At 38.2% G+C, this 20,037-nt stretch overlaps 2 protein-coding genes across 2 annotated transcripts in view; one reads left to right on the forward strand and one right to left on the reverse strand.

Moving 5' to 3' along the window:
- pcxa (pyruvate carboxylase a) overlaps positions 1-20,037 on the forward strand; it is a 230,229-nt gene that overhangs the window by 168,527 nt on the left and 41,665 nt on the right.
- Positions 4,406-15,403, reverse strand: lrfn4a (leucine rich repeat and fibronectin type III domain containing 4a). Its single transcript, XM_005161363.6, has 4 exons — positions 15,007-15,403; positions 14,049-14,540; positions 11,143-12,801; positions 4,406-6,185 (listed from the first exon to the last, which is right to left on the reverse strand). Exons 3-4 carry the CDS (start codon positions 12,777-12,779, stop codon positions 5,144-5,146), a joined length of 2,679 nt encoding a protein of 892 aa, XP_005161420.2. The 5' UTR covers positions 12,780-12,801; positions 14,049-14,540; positions 15,007-15,403; the 3' UTR covers positions 4,406-5,143.

Consider the following 20,037-nt stretch of genomic DNA (forward strand, 5'->3'; position numbering starts at 1 on the left):
AAAAATTCTTGTTTATCAAGCAGATTTTCTGTTTTTGTGTGAACTCTTCCTATATATGAGAACTCTAGCCGTCCCTCTCCGAGGATTCTGTAAATGCTAACCACCATGTGTATTGTGGTGGAAACCCATAGTACAGTAGGTTAGAGTTTGACTCTCAAAAGACTAAAGTTGCTTATGCTGCATTTTTGTTCATTGCACTAACCGTAGTCCTGTGGAGACTTTGAGGCTAGATAAGGTTGGGGGGGGAGGTGGTAGAGCGGAGTGGCTGCAGCTGCAGTGGAGTCAACACAGCCAGAGCGAGAACAGGCCAGCTCTGTCTGCATCACTGCTCCTGCATGCATGATCGCCCAACCACCTCTATGCCAATCAGTAGCTTTTAATTGGGCAAAGGAGGGCAGAATGTCGCCTGTAGCAATCATAAAGAACTGCTCCATCATCTCCTCCCCCAGCTGCCTACACTGTCTTTCATGCGGTCGGAGTTGTGTTCTGTGGAAAGACATTTAAGCACTCTAGGGGTGCTTCAGAAATTAAAAAGCTAGCTCATGATTTTAGCCATCAAACTCTGACAACAAAAGCGCCGGTAAAAATGAGACCATACGATTAGTACATGCTGTTCCTGACTGGAACTGGATATCACATCTGTGTGAAGTCGTGCTTTTCTCTGGCTGTTACTGCAGATGGCTAGGTCTTATGACAATCACTTTTCCACCATGATTAATTTTTTTTCTTCTTTCATCCTTTTTTATACGGATTTAAAATGAAGAACATCCTGGCCATTGGTTTCTAGCTCTGCTTAAGATGGAAAACCTATTGAAAAACCAATTTAAACCAGTCTAAGTTGGTCTTGGCAGGTTTTTTCTGGTTTTAGAGGGATTGAGCACTTCTCAGCATATCGTTCAGCTAAACCACAGCTTGGCCAGGCTGTGAAACAAACTAGACCACTGGTTTTTTAACAGGTTTTGCTTCAAAAGCAAAATATTTCACTTGATTAATGTTGAAGGTGGACCAGCTCAGGAGACCATCTTAATCAACTAAACCTAGCTGTCTTACCTTAACCCAAATAAAACCAGCTGTCTACCCTGTTTTTAAGTCTAACATACTTTTAAGCATCTTTTTTTTCTGCACAAACATTAAGCCATAAAAGACACACCCCTGGTACTGATCTATACTCTCAAAAGTAAAGATACTAGAGCTGTCACTGGGACATTATGTTGTCAAAAGGAACACATTTGTACCTAACGCATCCATATTGATACCTCAAGGGCCCTGATATATTTTATTTGAGGGTTAAAATAAGTTTTAAAAGGCTGAGTGACAGTACACTTATCAAACACTCTAAAACACCCACACTGCAGTAGGTGGGGTTGTAAATGTGTCATTCTTGCTGCTCATGTGTGTCCCCTAAAATCAAAGAGTGTGAGAGAAGAACAGTTTCATAAACATTTGTCAAGCAGCTTTCCCCAGCCTGTCACAGCCTGTGATGTGAAGCTTCACCCTGATGTGCCACAACATTACATTTTATATTTGCCACAGACAGACACAGAGTAGTATAATTGGTGTGCATACACTAATAGAAAACTATGTTTAGAACTTTTAAAGACATGGTGAGACATGTTGGCACATCTTGTTTTGTGTGACCCCCTCCAAATCTTTAAAATCTCTTTTTTAGCGATTGTACAGGTGCAGATACATCTGTACCAGCTCTGCTACTCTTCTCCCCTGTGTATTCATGTTGGTAACTTGATGTTGTTGTTCTCCTGTCTGACCTTCAAGAATTTGAGATGTGAAGCACACTGAAGAGTTCCACAACCCACCACCAATTACATCAATAGTTATGTTTCCATTCAAAGGTGAGAATTAAATTTATACGCATAACTGGTATATTGCATATAAGATATGCGAATAAAGCAGCATTTCCATCCAAGTATTCAAAGAGAACAAAATTGTCACTTCCTGATTAACTGGCACCCAAAATCAAAAGTAAAAATGGAATTTGCTGCAGTAGATGTTACGTGAATTGTTTCTTTATTTAATTTAAGTACTTGAGCCTCATAGACTATTCCGACATGCGATGAAGGCGTGAAATGCAGAGCACAGATGCTCTTGACAATTCTGGAGGTAATTCTTAATTTAATAACACTAATACTGAAATGGTTAAGAATGACCAAAACAACATTTGAGATGTTTCACAGTGTGCTCAGCCTCCTGGATTGTCCATTCACACACATTTGTCATCACATGATCTCTTTAAAAAAAAAAAAAAACATCACATGATTTCTTTTAATGCACATACTGGAATTTGTTCGGTAAAAGTGTTTCCATTGTATTTTTCTTATTGAAAAAAAAAAGTTTATTTTACTCTGTTATGTGCATATGTTTTTTTTTTTTTGAGTGCATTTTTAAAATGCACATAAAAATATGCAGTTGAAAACGTTGTTACTGTCACTGACCAACGGTAGATCAAAGGTTGTTTTAGCCAAAATTAACTCCTACAAATAGTTTGCTTTGGTAAGTGGATTCAAACTGCTAAAATACTTAGTTTTGGCCAGATTTTAAAAAATTACTTCATTTCAGTTTATTCTTTGACACTATTTATTTTTTTATTTTTATGTCAAACTTCGTTGGAATGAGGAGTGCAACTTTCATTTGAAATATTTCTGTTATTATATCTTGGAGAAATTATATATTGTATATATTATATTGGCCATTTGAGTACTTGGTTTTGTGTAAAAATAGATTAGCTTTTTTTGCATTTGAAACCTGAGACTTAAATTTAGTCATTTAGCAGATGCTTTTGTCCAAAGCAATTTACATTTTCGTGTCTGGTGTAAATGATCAAATGTTGTTGTTGTTTTATGCGCATCTTGGCATTTCCCTCAACCGAATTTAAATGTTTATTTTTTTTTTTAAATTCGCATATCCGAAATGTGCATAAAAACAAGTGGATGGAATCGTACCTATTGTCACTAACCAACGGTAGATCAAAGGTGTTTGAGCCTAAATAAACTCCTACAAATAGTTTGCATTGGTAAATGGTTTTAAACTGCTAAAACAAACTAGGTTTTGGCCAGATTTTGTTGGAATTATTTTTTTCAGATTATTCGTTGACATTTATTTATTTTTTTATTTTTTTGTGTCAAACTCCATTGAAATTAGAATTGGAACTTTGTTTTAGCTTTATTTCATTTGAAAGGTTGTTTTTACTGTTATTATATTTCAGAGAAATTATATATTGTATAAATTATATTCGTCTTTAGAGTGCGTTTGAGTAGAAATGGATATGCTTTTTTTTTAGATTTGGAACCTGAGACTTTGCAGTATTTTTCTTATTTTACATTTACATTTAGGCATTTAGCAGATGCTTCTGTCCAAAGCAACTTACAATTTTGTGTCTGGTGGAAATGTTCAAATCTGGTGCAAGTGTAGGTTAATTGTCAGAGATGAAAGTGTGTTTTCTACAGCTGGTTTGTCAAGCCCACTCATCCGTGTGAGGGGTTCTTAGTTAAGGGATTATTTTCGTCTCGAGTGTGTCTTATGATGGAACAATTTATTTGGCACACTAAAAATGAATTGTTTTAATCTCAATTTGGGTATACAAAAATGTGGACAAATACCCAACCACTGTTTTAGCGCAGCGGTTGGGTTTGTCCACATTTTACATTGGTTTAGCATGCTTTAAAGTGTAGCTGCTAATACATAGTAGCAGCAAAGCAGATCAATAGGAATTAGTAAAGAGTATATAATGATTTAACCCAGATACTGTTGATTCTATAAACTAGATGCATGTTTACCCTGCATATAATAATTCTTGGCTAAAGCCTGAGCTTCAAGGACCATTTGCGATATTCATTGAAAAAAGCACTTAGCATAACACACAGACCAGGCAGACAGCAAACCTCCCCCAACTGTGCGACTGTCCTCTTTTTTTCTGGTCCACACCTTCACCCCTATCTCTTTCCTTTCATCTCTGTCCTGTTTTCCTCCTCCTCTTCAGTCGTATGTTACATAAAGTGGTCTGTAGTGGGCTTGGCACAGCAGAACTGAAGAAATACACCATGATACAACAATCTTCATCTTGAAGAGGGAGCTCAAATAAGCCATTATGTTTTTTGAGCGTTTGTTTATAATTAGCGGACCACCTTGTTGTTGTTTATTATCTGCAATTAAACCTTTGGTTAAGTTAGCGAAGCTTGTATTCGTATATTAGAGATATTGAGCTGATTATCCTATCTGACATTTTAATCAGGTTTTTTTGGGAGGCCGAGCTGCAAATCAACTTGCCTTTTTTTTCGTTCAAAGCATTACGTGCCATATGGCTTTTTATTCCATCTTCTCTTCAGCAATTAACCTTGAAGCTATCATATCAAATTGAGCTCAATTAGAGCTTCATTACAAATACAGAATATCATTTGTACAGAACAGCTTTTTATTCTTTATGATTCTGGAAAAAGGCTGATCAGACAAGAACAATTATGACTATTCAGACCACTGTTGAATGACATTTGAACAAATGGTTCCCCATTCTTAACACCAATGTGTTAGAATGTTCCGTCTTCATCTTTTCGATTCATTGAAAAAACATCCAGCCAAAAAAAGAGAAAAGAAACGAGTGAAAAAACTTTACAGCATATTTATATACTCTCCCTCATTAGAGGGCCCAGACATATTGTGCTTCTTCGCAGTAGTGTACTGTATTTCAACAGATAATGCATTCCCTCTTTGGGTTTGAATGGTTTCTGTGTGATATTTACCCCTTTAGTTTCAGCTACTCATTAGCATTCGAATAGTGTTTCTTCTGCATAAAGTAGCAGTTGGTTTATTCAATAATTTATTAATTGGTTAATTAATCTTGTCGAAACAGACGCTTTAGGTTGTAATCCCCCATGCCTTAGGCCTGTCTTTTAAAAAAGCAAGTCTGTCCTTGAATCTCATTTCTTCAAATCCTACTTGTCATTCTTTGTCTTCACGTAATTTGATTTTGAGCCCTGTTGTGCTCAGAATAATGGCGGTCATCAAATAATAGCCAATCCTTTTTGTCAGGAGCATTACTTCTCATCAATCCTGACCTCCCCAGATAATTTGTTTTCGTCTAATGTTTGGAGTTCTTTACCGCATGTCTTTGCAGCATCTTTTCCTAGTTGTCCTACACCACACTTTCCTCCAGGTCTCTTGGATTGACCATCATGCTACTGTTTGAGTTTGAAGTCGAGTTTGAGTTGGAATTGGAGGAGTTGTTGGAAGCGAAGGCATGTAGATAGTTCTGTGTTAGACCGTGGCCGTACTGATCGCTGCTACCCGTGCTGGATGTGCTGGTGGTGGAGGCACAGTGGACAAGCATGCCATGCAGTGACTGGCTACGACGTGTCCAGATGACGCTCAGCCGCTTGGCATAGCTGTAACAGGTGGTGGTGGTGATTTCCCCAACATCAAAAGAGCAGCTACGCTTGGTTTTGAGTGCCTGCCTCAAATCTGAGCCTCCTTCCTTTGCGTCATCTCCATCTTGTGGCAGTGCAAGTGAGGCCAAGACTTGACTGTCTACATCTCTGTCTTTCTCCAGAGACTTCCTTAACTTGAGTCTACCTGCTCGCTTTTGCGTTGGCGTGGGTAGTGTGTTACTTGGGGAATAGTACAGTGTTAATCTCTCACTTTCTGGTGTGAGAGGACTGAAGCATTTCTCCCTCACTGCCCCGTCGCCCCTATCTCGTGTGCCACGGTGCGGTTCAGGGCTCTGCTTAGGTTTTGGGAGGGAGCTAGGCTTTTGTTTGTCTTTTGTTCTTTGGGCCAAGAGTCCGTTTGGCAATGCCACCATCATCATACTGTTGTTTCCGTTCGTCTGGGCATAAACATCCACTCCTTTGGTTGAAAGGAACTTGCCAGGCCTGTTGGCATCTTCCCGACACTCTCCGCAGACACGATGGCGCACCATCATAGCCACGGTGAAGACCAGAAGGGTTACTACCACCACGCCTCCCACCATCACTGTCAGTGTGCCGCCCAGGAAGTGAGCGTGCAGAGAACGGCATTCTGGATAATCCTCTTTAGTGCTGAACTGGATGCAACCCAGCACCTTTGTAGTAGCCAAGGAGGAGATGCCATCATCGAAAATGGCCAAGACACACAGGCTGTAGTCTGCTCCTGATACCAAGTTCTTCAGCAGGAAGCTATTACTGGTTGGAGGCAGAATTCTGACCAAAAAAGGGGGAAAAAAGACAACATCATGAGAATGGACATTCTATCGAGGAAATAAGCAACTAGAAATATGTTAGGCTATTTAGGCGAGCTTGGCTTATTTAGAAGCTCAGTTTTGTTGTGAAATAATAGCTTGAATCAATAACATGCAGGAAAAGGGGCATCATGAACTAAGCAAGTTAAGAAGAAGCTACAGATGTTGGAGATGTGGCAGTCTGATAACCATGAAGCATTTTTATATTAAAGCTGAGAAGGTGCTGACATGTTTTTAGCTTGAAGGACTCCTGCCCACACCAGTCTTAAAAATTTCAAAGAAACTCTGTCCGTACAGTCCATTTAAATAGACTTCATTGACTGTGTTCACTGGATTTGCTTTGGCTGCTTGGAATGTGGGTCTGTAATGAAAATGCTTTGGATGGCTACACATGATTCAAGCCTTTTAATTCACTTTACTTAAAGAGGTAATTGTTACTGCAGATAGGCCTTGAACAGTTTTTAAATCTTCTTTGCTCTGGTTTCAATAAGCTATTTGCCTTCTTCCTTTTCAAATTGAAGGATATTTTGTTCCTACAGTATTTGTCGTTTTTGAGAATTAATTTTTCACTGCATCATATATTTACTTTAAATGCCTATGGTAAAAATGTGCTGTAATGTAAGTGCTAAACTGTACGGAATCACATTCAAGTAGAGCTCTTTTATTGTTGAGCTCAGTATGTCATTGCATATCATTGAGATATTTACATGCTTATCTCCATTATACATTTCTAATCTTTTGGATGATTTGAATTACAAGCTTCACAGGAAGGATGTGTATTAATGCTTTGCTTGGACATTGGAAGTACTAGAATTCTATAAGTACTAGAATGAACATTATAAAGAGCAATTTAGGATATTTTACAGGGTGTCCGCAGGGTCTTAAGTATTAAAAGTTGAATCGATGTAGAGAAATTTAGGCCCTTAAAGTATTTTAGTCTTACATGTTATATGAATAATGTTTTTGTTTTTAATTAGTTTCTTACATTAATATTTTGTAAATATGCAGTACTGAAAGCTAATTTTGACGGTGGTTTAAACCTGAAGTGGTTTAAAGGTCTTAATGTGTGGACAGAGTCTTAAAAAGGTCTTAAGATATTGAATTTCACTCTGTGATTTGTGAATATACTCTTTTTTTTAGAACTAAGCTGTGATGTTGTTATTTAAAAAATCTAATATCTTTTGTAATGTAGCCTACATTAGTGTACAAGTTACTAGGCCATCCTAAAGGAGCGTACCTCACTTTGTCCAGCCAACAAGAGAACAAGTTTTCACAGCAGTCAAAATGTTATTGAAATTTTGAAAGACATGTCGGAATTAAAGTAATTTTTTTTTATGAATGTTGTTTTGAATGTTTTTGTTAGCAAAATGTTGCTAGGCAACAGATAAGCAAATTCAAAGGCACTGCAAAAAATAGCTGGCACTGAAATGCATGTGGCCAATTTGACCTTTAAGACCATTCAAGGTAGAAATACTCTTTAATAAAATGACAATGTAGAATTAAATATAGACCCATTTAGGAAAAAGTCTGGTTACTATAGTTACGCATTACAATATTTGCTGTATTTAAACAAATACATATATATATATATATTAAAAAAATTGATAAATTCAAAATGTCTGCCTATGTAGTCCTAGTTTTAATGAAGCCTTAAAAGTTTCTTTGAATCATGTTGACCAATGGTTTTGAAAATGGCATTATCTAAATGAAAATTTCTCATTTTTCTTTTTTTTTACCATTTTCACGTGATGCATGGAGAATGATTTGTTAGGATTAATATATGCTGCTATTTTAACCTAACCAAGTGGTTCTCAAACTGTGGTAGGTGTACCACTAGGAATCGCTGAGTACTAAAAGCATATATTCTTTAATAGTAATAATAATTATATTTTAACCCTTTGGTGCATACTGTAACATCGATGTGATCAACAGTGGCTGTTTCCTAAAGCGAACAATCAATAGGGGTGCTTAGAATATTTATTTTAGTGCATCGCATCATGAGATGCTAAAAATCTACCACTTTGGCACAGAGCCAGAGGAAGAGGCGTGCAGCGCTTGCGCAGCAGATACACACGTACTAGAGAAGCCTTTCTGCAGACCAGTGTTGTTCTGTTGGCATTTTAGTAACTGTAAACTCAGAAATCCCCCTCATGCTGCATCATTGGTAAAATGATTATTACAAATGTGCTAAAATCTGTGTTTGAAGTTGTGTAAAATAATGCGTGTTTTCGATATATAAAGTTATTTGTTTTGTAAAGCAGCATAGCTTTAGATTTAACGCTAGTTTATTATCTCAGATATAGGCTACATAATTTGCCATGCTTCAAGCTTGGAGCTAGAGTATAATTAAAGTTAGTTTCCATGTGCAGTTAAGCAAATTCCATGGTTCCCTTTAGATATGATCTCAAATCACAGAAATGTTGCACATATTAATAGATGCATCAAATTGGTCAAGCAGTTTGTTTATGCTGGCTTTTCTGACATGTACTGTAAAGGAAGTGCAGTAAGCAGATCTAATTTAAAAAGCTGATTCCAAATCATAAACTTGAAATAGAATTTAATGTTTAGATTTTAAAGATATACAAATATATTATGTGTACACGCATCACATAAATCAAAATGTACCAAAAATGGTTTATATACAACGACATAGCCTATATTTATGAGATTCATGCAACATTTCCATGTTTTGATGCCACTATTTGTTAATACATTACATTTAAGAACAGCAGTTTTCTTTTTACTTTTTAAGAACAGGAGCATTTTAAATGAACTTTTCAAAGCATTCTTTAATTTAAACGTTGACCATTTATTTATTTACTTATTTTATATGTAAGCACAGTAGGTGTTAATGTTCAAACTATTTATAATGTTTAAAGGCTAACTGTAATATAAATATTCTTATTAGAAATTATCTGCCTCATTTTTTTTAACTGTGCAAGCTGTAGCTGTTTAATTAGGAATACTATGCTACTGTATTTCAATACTATTTCAATTATGTTGTACTTGGAGAGACAATTTTTTTCTGAGGTGGTACTTGTTGAAACAAGTTTAAGAACAGCTGACCTAACCTGAACCGTTTCCTCATCTTTGTAGTAAAGATATTTTATATTAGGATTTGTGGGACTATGTTAATTACCATATAGTACATATAGTACTGATGTTGTTGCTGGGTTTGGACTATTCTTAAAGTCCTTTTATATCATTGCAATTGCTTGGAAACTGTGTTGTTTGGTCTTAAATGTTGTCAATAGATTCACTTGTACTGAATGTGCATCAGCCCTTGTATATACGAAAATATCTTGGAAAAAGTGCATCTCTTTAGTTTAACGATTCACTCTGGGTGGCCAATCAATATGCATTAATGTCTGTTTTCTTACCTATAAAACTGCATGCTGTGTTTACTCTTATAGATTCCTGTGTGTTGATGGGAATATCTGTAGTAACAGGACCATTATGAAGATGCCTCCCACTCATCCACTTCTTTGCCTGCTATATCACTCAGCAACTGCTGCTACTTCTGCTTCTCACCCCCCTCTCTTCAGCCCATCCTCTTTTATCTATATATATTTCTCTCCTTGTCACCAAAACATGCCCCTCACCTTCACCATACATTATTAATTCAAATCCCTGGAAATTCCACTGCTCTTTCCTTTTGTTAAGTCACCCAAGACATGTCTTTATACTATGCCAAAATAGATTCTTGTGCGCATGTGATGTGAATGTTGCATATTGCATTAAAGACTCCTTTCAGAGTTAAAGGTGTATAGCTGAAAAGCTTTAGGAAGGTTGCCTAGGGATGATGAAGAGAGTGATGAGAGGAGAGAGTGGGAAAAAACAAACAAATTTGCAAAATGAAGGCTACCATGGAGGATTTTTTTTTCTTCATGTGTGAAGTAGGATATTTAAATTCAAGCTGTGTTGTTTGTGCATCTGAATATTGCTTCACAGTATGCAAAATGCAAAACATCTGTATCCATCAGTAGTACAACAATAATGTGCATCTGCTGGGATTGAATCGTGTAAAGAGTGGACTCTTAACTATTGCATTGGAGAACAGAAGCTGTAAAGCCATCAGATTTAATGGAAAAGGAATAAACATTGTGCCAAGTGACTTATTTTAAGGTACTTTTGGTACCAAGAAAGATTCAAACAGGGGTGTAGGGGTTTTGGAGGCAGACCCTTTAGAAACAGGTGATTAATAATTATATTAACGTAAACTTTTGGATCTCATTCAGCATTCTCCCTCACTTTTAAAATGTCCGCTACGCCCCTCGATTTAAATCCTATTTGTTTTGTTTTCTTGATCATTGCCAGTATGTCACAGGACAAAGTATTCATACTACAAACCATAATGCCAGAAGTACATCAATGGTGAGTTTTTCACTGGATGTTTAACACATAGAATTGGACACTCTACAATAACCATGACTCCTACCACCTGTCTTGGAAGAGTCAGCACCATTCCCTTGTGTACTGTCCCTTCTCTCTATCCCCCTTCTCCTTCCATTTAGATCCATTTCACTCTTCCTGATTCATTGTGACACCATCTTCAAATGTGTAGGTTTTGCCCTTTTAAAGGGTCCATCCTTTTTCCCCTAGAGTCAGCAGGTCCTCTCACTCCACTGCTTTGCTTTCTTTACCCATCCCTGGCTATAAATAGCTGCCTGTATCTCTTTTAGCCTCATGGCTCAACTTGAATCTTCTGTCTGCTTTGGGGCTATGTTTGTTTCCTTTGGCTTTATCCTTTCATCAATATCTGAAGCCTGTAATCCATGAACATGAGCACCAAGGATGCTTACATGCGTTCACTTGAAACATATGAAAAAACAACCACTGTATTAGAATCAAAACACTTTTTTTAAAATGCTGCCACAATACAAGTCTTGCTCCAAGATCAAGAAATGAGATATCCTTACCTGTAAACAAGTGCGTCGTCTGCTGTGCTATTGTACTGGATCTGATACATCCACACCAAAAAAGGCATTGAAGATCGACCCATTTTCCAGCGTATCTGAGCGGAGTTGGATGTCACGCCTAGAGCTCCTACCAGGGTTTCTGTTCCTGCATTACTGCTCCCACTTCCTCTTTCTCCAGTATCTGTTTTGCCTCCTGTGACATTCCGTACAGTCACAACACCGTTCCCTGTCCCTTCAACACCTCCTCGTCCACTGCTGATATCAGAGGATCCAGGGTCTCTGTGATTGATAAGGGATATTGTACCATTCCCTCTGTGGGGAAGAGGGATGATCTTTAAATCTACCAGAGCTGTAGATTCTCCTGCAGCATTAATTGCAATGCAAGTGTAAGTGCCGTCGTCTCTGGCACGGGTCACCAAAAAATCCAGTGTGCCATTGTAGTATGAGCGAATGCGACTGGAGTTGGCCACAATACGATCATCTGGTGACACCCAGTGAATGACTGGCTCAGGGTCACCAATGGCTCTACATTTAAGTGTGGCTCTCTGGCCCTCCAACACCCACAGCTTGTTAGTATTACGAGTGATCAGTGGAGGCTCACACGTGAACTCTTCCTCTGGGATGGACCAGAAATAGCGCCCTGCCAGATGAGCGGGTGTGGCACATGTCTCCATGTCGTCCTCACGAATTAAACGTCGAAGCCACAGCAGCTCACAGTTGCAATGCAGGGGATTTCCACCAAAGTTAAGGCTGGTAATGGAATTGTATGGTGTAGGGCTCACAACCCCAATCTGGGATCTGGAAAACAGAGGATCAGGGGGAAGAGTCTGCAATCTGTTTGAAGTCATATCCAACCGAGACAGTTTGTAGAGCTCACCAAAAGAACCCTCCGCAATCTGGTCTATTAAATTATGATCTAGATTTAATGTGTGCAGGCTTGCCATGTTCTGAATAGATTCCCAAGGAACTCTGCGAAGGTTGTTGTAGGACAGGTCCAGATCCTCCAGAGTCAGTAAGAAGTCATCAAAAGCATCTGCTGAAACATCTGTGAGCTGGTTGTTGTTTATGATGAGATGCTGAAGGTTAACAAGACCTGTCAGATCTTGAGGTCCCACTACTGTGAGACGATTGGTGTCAAGGTGAAGTGAACGCAGACTCTCTAGATCGGCGAAGGCCAGCGGTTTAAGAGCATGGATGGTATTCCGTGACAACGTCAGGTCAACTAGTCCTGTCATATTGGCAAAGTCAGCACCTCCCACTTCAAGGATGTAGTTGTCAGCAAGACGGAGCTCCACAGTTCGGCGATCAATGTTGGGTGGTACAAAGAGAAGACCTTTATTCACACAAAGAGTGCTCAGAGACTCTGATAAGTTCCGACACACGCAGTGAAAAGGACAGATGGACACCATTCCCCACGTCTCCCCTGCCATGACACCTTGTCCACTCTGCAGCAGTACAGAGCCTAGGAGACCCAGCCAGAATATTGTTGATTGTGACATGGGGCATGGGCAAACGCGTATTGTGCTGACAGGGATTGATAAAGCAGGACATCTTCTTGACTTGTCCGATTTCTGGTTGTCATGTTCTTGCAACAGATAGATTCCTCTAGATGGACTTCCTGGTTCTGTGCGTAGCATGGTAACCAGGTTGTCCACAGACCTGTGTGAAAAAAAAAAGCTAATATTAGTTTCTCAGAACGCACAACTTCAAATGGATGAATTTAAACACACTCTGTCTGCCTCACTCCTGACACAGCTTTTCCATTCCAGTCCCCTGCACAAATGTGGTTATCCATTAATTTCCACTGAGATTTGGTGTTACGCCTAGTCACTCATCCAGTATAAGCTTGCTTCAGCTAACATTGTGTCAAAGAGAAGCTAATCGTCAGCCAATTTAGCAATGTCCACTGCGTCAGATTAATGATGTACCTGAAATCCTCTGCCAGTTGTTTTGATTTCAAAGCGTTTATCATGTGATTTATCATGTGTTCAGCAACAACCCTAAACTTTTCCCTTGGTTTGTGAGCGAAAGAGAGACTCGATTTGGCTGCCAGGGACAAGCCCCAGGATGATCAGTCACATTCTAAGTGATGAATGCCTTGGCTGTCTTCTCATCGCAGATGTGAGATTATGTGGCTGTTGTTGCGGCTGTGTGTGCAGACAAAGTGTATCTATTTACCCAAGTCTTATGTCCTTCTGTTTGTTCTCCTCTCTGCTGCTCCCTGCTCTCCTACAGGGGTCTGATTACTCCATTAACCTGATACATAACTGTCTGTGTGTGTCTGCTCTGCTGCACACACAGACAGAAACATTCCAACCAGCCAGTGCAAGGACAGTAGGGACCAACACAAGCTTTAATGAGCGTGTAAATGATGTTTAATTTCTTCACAGGAACAAACCCCTGTGATAACTAATGCACAATTGTCCCTGAACATTTGAAAATGCTTGACTTGCTTTAATTAGTCTATCAGTTGCAATCAACATACGAGTTCTGCTTTAATGGTCGTGGTCCTTGTGTTGGTTGTTTAATATTTTGGCCTGTTCATTTCAGTCTTGCATCATGGTACGATTGTCATACTCGCAAAGCAGTTTTTAAAACAGGAGTGTGTGTGTGGAAGTGAGAGAGAGCGAGAGAGATGAGGAGATAAGATGGGGTAGCATGGGGAGTACTGTTCTATCCTATAAATAACCACATTCCTTTGGCTCAAAGCTGTATTTGTGCAAATTTGCTATAAAGAATGAATACCCAGTGGAACTGATATTCATTGTGCTGAATCTGGATTTACACACTGTAAATATCCTGCAAACCATTTGCAAACCTCAAGAGCTTCTACCTGCCAGCGGTAGGTTAGCTTTTGCATGGAGGTAAAATAGAAAACTGGGAAAAAATGCTGTGGCTTTACTTACCTGCTGTGTCTGTTTCATCAAGATTTAAAATGGTTTCCAATCCTTTCAGTTTTTTTATGGATGAACTGCCCAGCTAGTCCCATCATTGCTTTAGGTGAAAATCCAGAGTGAGTCACTGTGGAATTGTTTAGGTGTGCTGAAGGTCCTCATGGTTAATGACTTAAAATCGTGGTGATGTGAATTTGATCTGAGGTTAAATGGATGAATAACTGACAGTCACATCAGGACTGCCTTGCCATTTTATTCTTCGCAATAATCACTGCCCCGTTTCCATAATCCTCAGTGAACCTAAACGTAAGTGGATGTGTCTGGATTGTCTTTTCTTGAATTTCATGGTGTTCTTTGTTCCAGGAAACATTAAAATCTAGTTTGCTTTATAGAAATTTCAAATTCAGCATCAAGGGAAATCTCTCTTTTAATCGAAGTCTTCTTTTATTTGTAAATGTGCTTCCAGTAGCAAGTGCCATCCAGTCCATATCATCTCAGAGTGAACTGTCAAAAGAAAAGAAAATAGTCTTAATACACCAATATTAGCTCACATCCTTTTCCATTAAGAGTCTTTTTTGTTTGTGTGTTTCTGCATAGAATTTTAGCTGAGATACCACATCTTGAAGTGGAAAACATGTTGTGTATCATCCATGTCTATTTGCTGATGTTGGCGTCTTATACTATTGAGGATCCTAAATTAATTGATTCTTCCTGTAAACTGACGCATTAAAGCAAATAATCCAATTAGACCTGCTTTCAAGCAGACCCTGTGGGTCTTACTGAGCCAAATCTGTGTGCATGTTTGTGTCTAGATGGACTTGAGGTCTTTACTCTCATTTTCACTGCATGATTCTTTCCTGTTTAGTCTCTAATCCACCCTGAACTCTTCTAGTCTTTCTACTTTTACATAAATGTCTCCCTAAACGTCTCTTTACCTAAATGCGTATAGCATTAAGACAAACACACTAACCTTTTTATTTTCAAATTCCTGTTCCATGCTCATCCAAGAGTACTGCTGCCCTCTCCAGGGGGTCTCTTTTTCTCTACATCCTCTCAGGTTCCTCCAAGAGGGATCCTGGGTAGCACCCTCAGCCCTCGTCTGTCGTCCCACAGCTTCTTTTGTTTTTACTTTCGCAAATGGTCCCACGAAACCCTACCCTCAAAGTATGAAAGCATCATCTAGAGCCATGAAGAACCTGGATGTAAGCTTGCAGTCAAGTCCCAGCTGATGTCCCTTATTGCAATCAATGAATGCCTTGTTTTTTTCTTTTTCGCTCCTGCTTTGTATTCCCGAACGGCACGAGCCTGTGATTTGTTGGTTTTGATGCAGGGAGCAAGTCGATGTGAGTGCGAGCATTTGCGACTGCAATGTGTCTGCTACAGCAAGGGCAGAGTGAGCGAGCGGGAGGGAGGGAAGAGAGAATGGAAGAGAGAGAGGGAGAGACACGGAGAAAGAGAGGGAGGGAGGGAGAGTGGCAGATCCTAAAGCAGTCTTGGCTCTCAGTATGAGGGAGAAACAAAATGCAAGGGTAAAAATGGCAGATTGGGAATGCATTGGATGTCTAGGGTGTGGGATTGGACGTGGAGAGGAATCGCCTAAAGCTCTGTCTTTCTGACAGTACATTTTTAACAGCAGGGCGTTATTGGCAACCTAAGAACTTTTGTCACAAATGCTCCCACAGCGTCGATTTTTCACCTTCTGTAAATGCCAGCTCATTATATGGCAAATGGATGCTGAAAGAGCCGCTGATTGGAGGACTGTTTTTAGAGATGCATGGTGTGTTCGAGGTGGAGATTCTGATGCCCTTGGCAGAATTTAACATGGGTCCACCTTCTCCAAATCACCTGACCATATGGCCATATTTAAAGTGTTATTTTTATTGTATCATATGCATGGTTTTTACTTATAATCGATGATAAAATTTGGGCTGTGCGATTTGGCAAAAATGCAATCTGGTAATTATTGTCCATATTAAACTATGGTGATATATATTATCAGTTGTCAATGCTTCCAGATTTAAAAGAGTATCCCAACAATGACTGAAGCCACAAAAGTTAGAGAGTGCATTAAATGGCATAACATTTTCAGCTGATAAATTTTCGGTGGGCGAAAATTCGGTACATCTCTAATATCAACATACTTTTAGGTTCCCATTGTTGCAAATTTCAGCTGTGAAATGGGCTCTTAGATCAATATAGAGTGTAAATTCCAGAGCTTATCATTCAATATGATATTGTTTATCGGCCCAGCCCTAAATGAAATTTACTTCTTGTTCTTCTAATAATCTAATATCTATTCCAATATATTGTAGTATTATTTTAAAAAGTATCACCTTTTTCAATAATGTTCAATTTGGTAATATTCGTTTTATGAGTTTCCAGCCATTAATTAACAGTTTTTATTAATTTTGATTAATGTTCATTTAAACATATGTGGTGTGCATGGTTAATCAATGTTTGTTCATTATACACAGCTTAATGCTTTACAGCTTGAATGAGTTAATATTGTATTAGTATACATTACGGTTTATAATTTTAGACTTAAGATCAAAACAACAGCATTTATTTGAAATGTAAGTCTTGTAACATTATAAATATCTTTACTTCACTTTTAATTCATCCTTACTAAATAATTATTTAAAAAAAGTTCAGTCAGTCAATCATTCAGTGCACTGACCCAAACCTTTCAAAAGTAATGGAATTGTATCTAACATTAACTAAGATGAACAAATACTGTACAGATGTTGTTCCTTGTAGCAATTTCATAAAATGTATTTAACAAATATTATTGTAATGTCAAAGCCAATTCATACCTGGTACTATAAGCATACTTATAACTATGAAGATATAGGTCTACAAATCATTCTACATTTCAAATGATAGCCAACACCACAACTACATGGTGAGTAGATGGGTTTTAGTTTATGAGCTATAAAAACATGGACAGACAATGATGACCTAGTCTGCTTTAAAGTGTGCAAATATTTAAAGTGGCAGACAACAAAACTGCAGCACATGCCTATAACAAAAAAAAAAAAAAAAACAAACAAACAAACGAATCATGTGTTTGTGAGGACTGTAATACAGATATTATCATTCTTTAGGAAAAACTGGCCTTCAGGCTAAAACCCATGTCTTGGTCAAGTGGTAGGACTCCTGCTGTTGATTCAGACAGTCACGGGTTCAAAACCCCCTGTCTGTACTGAATCATAAGAGAGCTGTTCTTATAAGCTGAGCTCTATAATCATCTTATGAGTGTGAGGCTAATACACAGCTTTACACAGCCAGCAAAGTTGAGAAGCAGAAAAGAAGCCAAAGATGTTCAGTCCAAGTTACACTTTTTTCCCTCCATTTCTCATGTTCTATCTCTGATTCTCAGAATCTTTGTTTTTTTTTTTCCTGGGCGCTGTGATTTTAGGTGAGCGTGAGTCACTCACAGTTTTTATGCATGTCTATATATAGAGGCCTGACTACATGCAAGCAGAGCTAAGCGGACGGCACACAACATTGCCAGCGGCCCGCTATAGCCCAGCTCCACACACTTGGAGCATGTAACCGGTGGGCTCTGAGTCTGCTATTCCTCACTGCCGCTCGCGTATCAGACTCCAGATTTGGCCGATGAGCCAGAGTCATGTCTCCAACAATGACAAATCATGAATAATGCATTTAAGTACCATAAGACAAAGATAAATGATTCATGCGTGTATGTACGTAGCTCATGCATAAAGAAAGACACTGCAACTGCTGGATCCAAGCCACAACTAATTGCTGTAAAGGAATGATTTCCAAGCAGGGGTACGTTCACCCCAGGGGAAACTTAAGCGGGTTACTGTAAGATTTAGCAGGATCTTAAACCTATAGGACAAAATTTGTGACAACTTATTAGAGCCATAACAAATTCATCTCCTTTTAAAGAAAACAAAACAATGTGTGTGGTTAACTTTCCATTTTAGCAAAACATACATTGTTGATTAAAAGAAATGTAGTAGTTTCTATTAAGCAAAATGTGGAAAACAGTGGAAATTACTGTTTAAATGGTTTTTAACTAACTATTCATCAAGAAATCTTAAAAAGAGTGCATCACCAAAATATGAAGCAGAAAAACTATTTAAAAACATCAACAATAACTTTTTGTAGATCACCAATAACCAAACATCCGCGATTTAAGTAGCGGAAAATCTTCTCTTCTTTACCCATTTCGAGACCTGTCAACAGGCACAGACAGTCTCGCGTGCCTTTTTGGGACTTCAAAAAAAATCATCCAGCCTGGGCTAAATCTTGTAAAATGTTCGGGATTCAGCTTTTGCTTTTGCTTTCTAAAGCTTGTATGCATTTTTGCATCACCTTTTTACTTAAACTTATTTTGCTTGGCTTTGAAATTAACGAGAGAAACATTAAGGCTGCGTCTGAAACCCCACACTTCCAGACTATATAGTATGCTAAAATTAGTATGCGAGCCAAGTAGTATGTCCGAATTCATAGAATTCGAAAATCAGTATGCGAGAAGTACCCAGAAGACCTACTACTACTGGGGAGATTCTGAAGTGTGCATCCCATGCACGCTGAGCTTTTCCATAATGCCCCGCTAGAGAATTCATGAATGGGAGTAAAGCAACGCAACTCACGAGGGTAGGTCACGTGATCATGAAATTTTTTTTGGATGTAGTAGGTCCGAATTCCATTCATACTACTCTTTCAAACAGCATAGAACGTACTTTTCATCGAATAGTTGTACTTTAAAATTCAAATGCATACCTACTGAGTAGGAGGCGGTTTCAGACGCAGCCAATATAATTCCGTTTTTAATCTAAACAACTCAGAAAAACTTTGCTATATACTCAGAGAGGATGACAAAACTGTTCTAAACTGGCTGCAAAATATATGTACACCATTTGTAATGATGAAGCAATGCATTTGCTTTATTTTAATAATCGACACATTTTAATTCTGTATTCATGATCATTTTTAGAGATTTATTTCTCGTTTGCCGTTTTTTAAATGTATTTATCAATTGATGGTAATATATTGCATAGTGCTATTTAATATACATATTATTAAGAATAATATTCTTAATAATATATATTAATAAGAATTTACAATTCTTTGGCATGCAAGTTTGCTTTGAACTGGAAAGAAAGTGAGAAGCAGATGTCACTGCGTGCACATGGCTCCTGATTAGCATAAGACTAAGATAAATTTTTGATGCTTTTTTTTTTTTTACTTTAACCCATTGAAAAGAAACAGCGTATATTAAATAAAGTTATTGATAAAAATAAATGATGTATTGTTTGTCGCATAAAGTTAACTATTTATGTGATTTGGGTAAATGGTGTGTTTCATTTGGCTACCACCGCAAGTCAATTTTACTGAAGCACTGTATACTCCATATATTGAAATGTGCATCAAAACAAATGCATACAATATATACACGCACACAATTATTTTAATTTCTAATTCATTTATCATAAATAAATTCATAATACATTTTTTTTCACAGATTTATTTGTGTTTGCGTCCTTTTCGTTTGCAGGTGAGCAAACGAGGTGGTATTTTGCTCATGGATTGAGATTTAAAAAGATTACAATAATACAACTGCCTTGAAGTTAGTAAAGAGCCCCATGTGGATTTTGTTTATGAATAAATTTGCTGCTAGGTTTTTCTCAGTTGGTTGCCCTCAGAATTGTCAAAACTTGTGGAAGACCTCATTATAATAATGATAGCTTTTGTAGTATTAATCAGATATAAAGAGAAAATAAAAAAAGAAACAGTAATTTGTGTTTTGATGTTGTTTAAGGCGCATTTGAGCCTTTCTAATGAGGTTGCGGAGAGACAGAAGGTTGGGAAACGGAGTAAAGCACAGAGGACTTGAGATATTTCAGCACCATGGACAGCTCTGAAGTCTGAGCTAGTCAAATTGGTTAATTCTGTGAGACTACGTTGTGATATCGCCATCTGTACTTCCATCTGTCTTTTTATTCAGGTCCCGTGGCTGGATGGTTGG

The sequence above is a fragment of the Danio rerio genome, chromosome 21 (assembly GCF_049306965.1).
Source record: "Danio rerio strain Tuebingen ecotype United States chromosome 21, GRCz12tu, whole genome shotgun sequence".
NCBI classification, from domain to species: domain Eukaryota; kingdom Metazoa; phylum Chordata; class Actinopteri; order Cypriniformes; family Danionidae; genus Danio; species Danio rerio.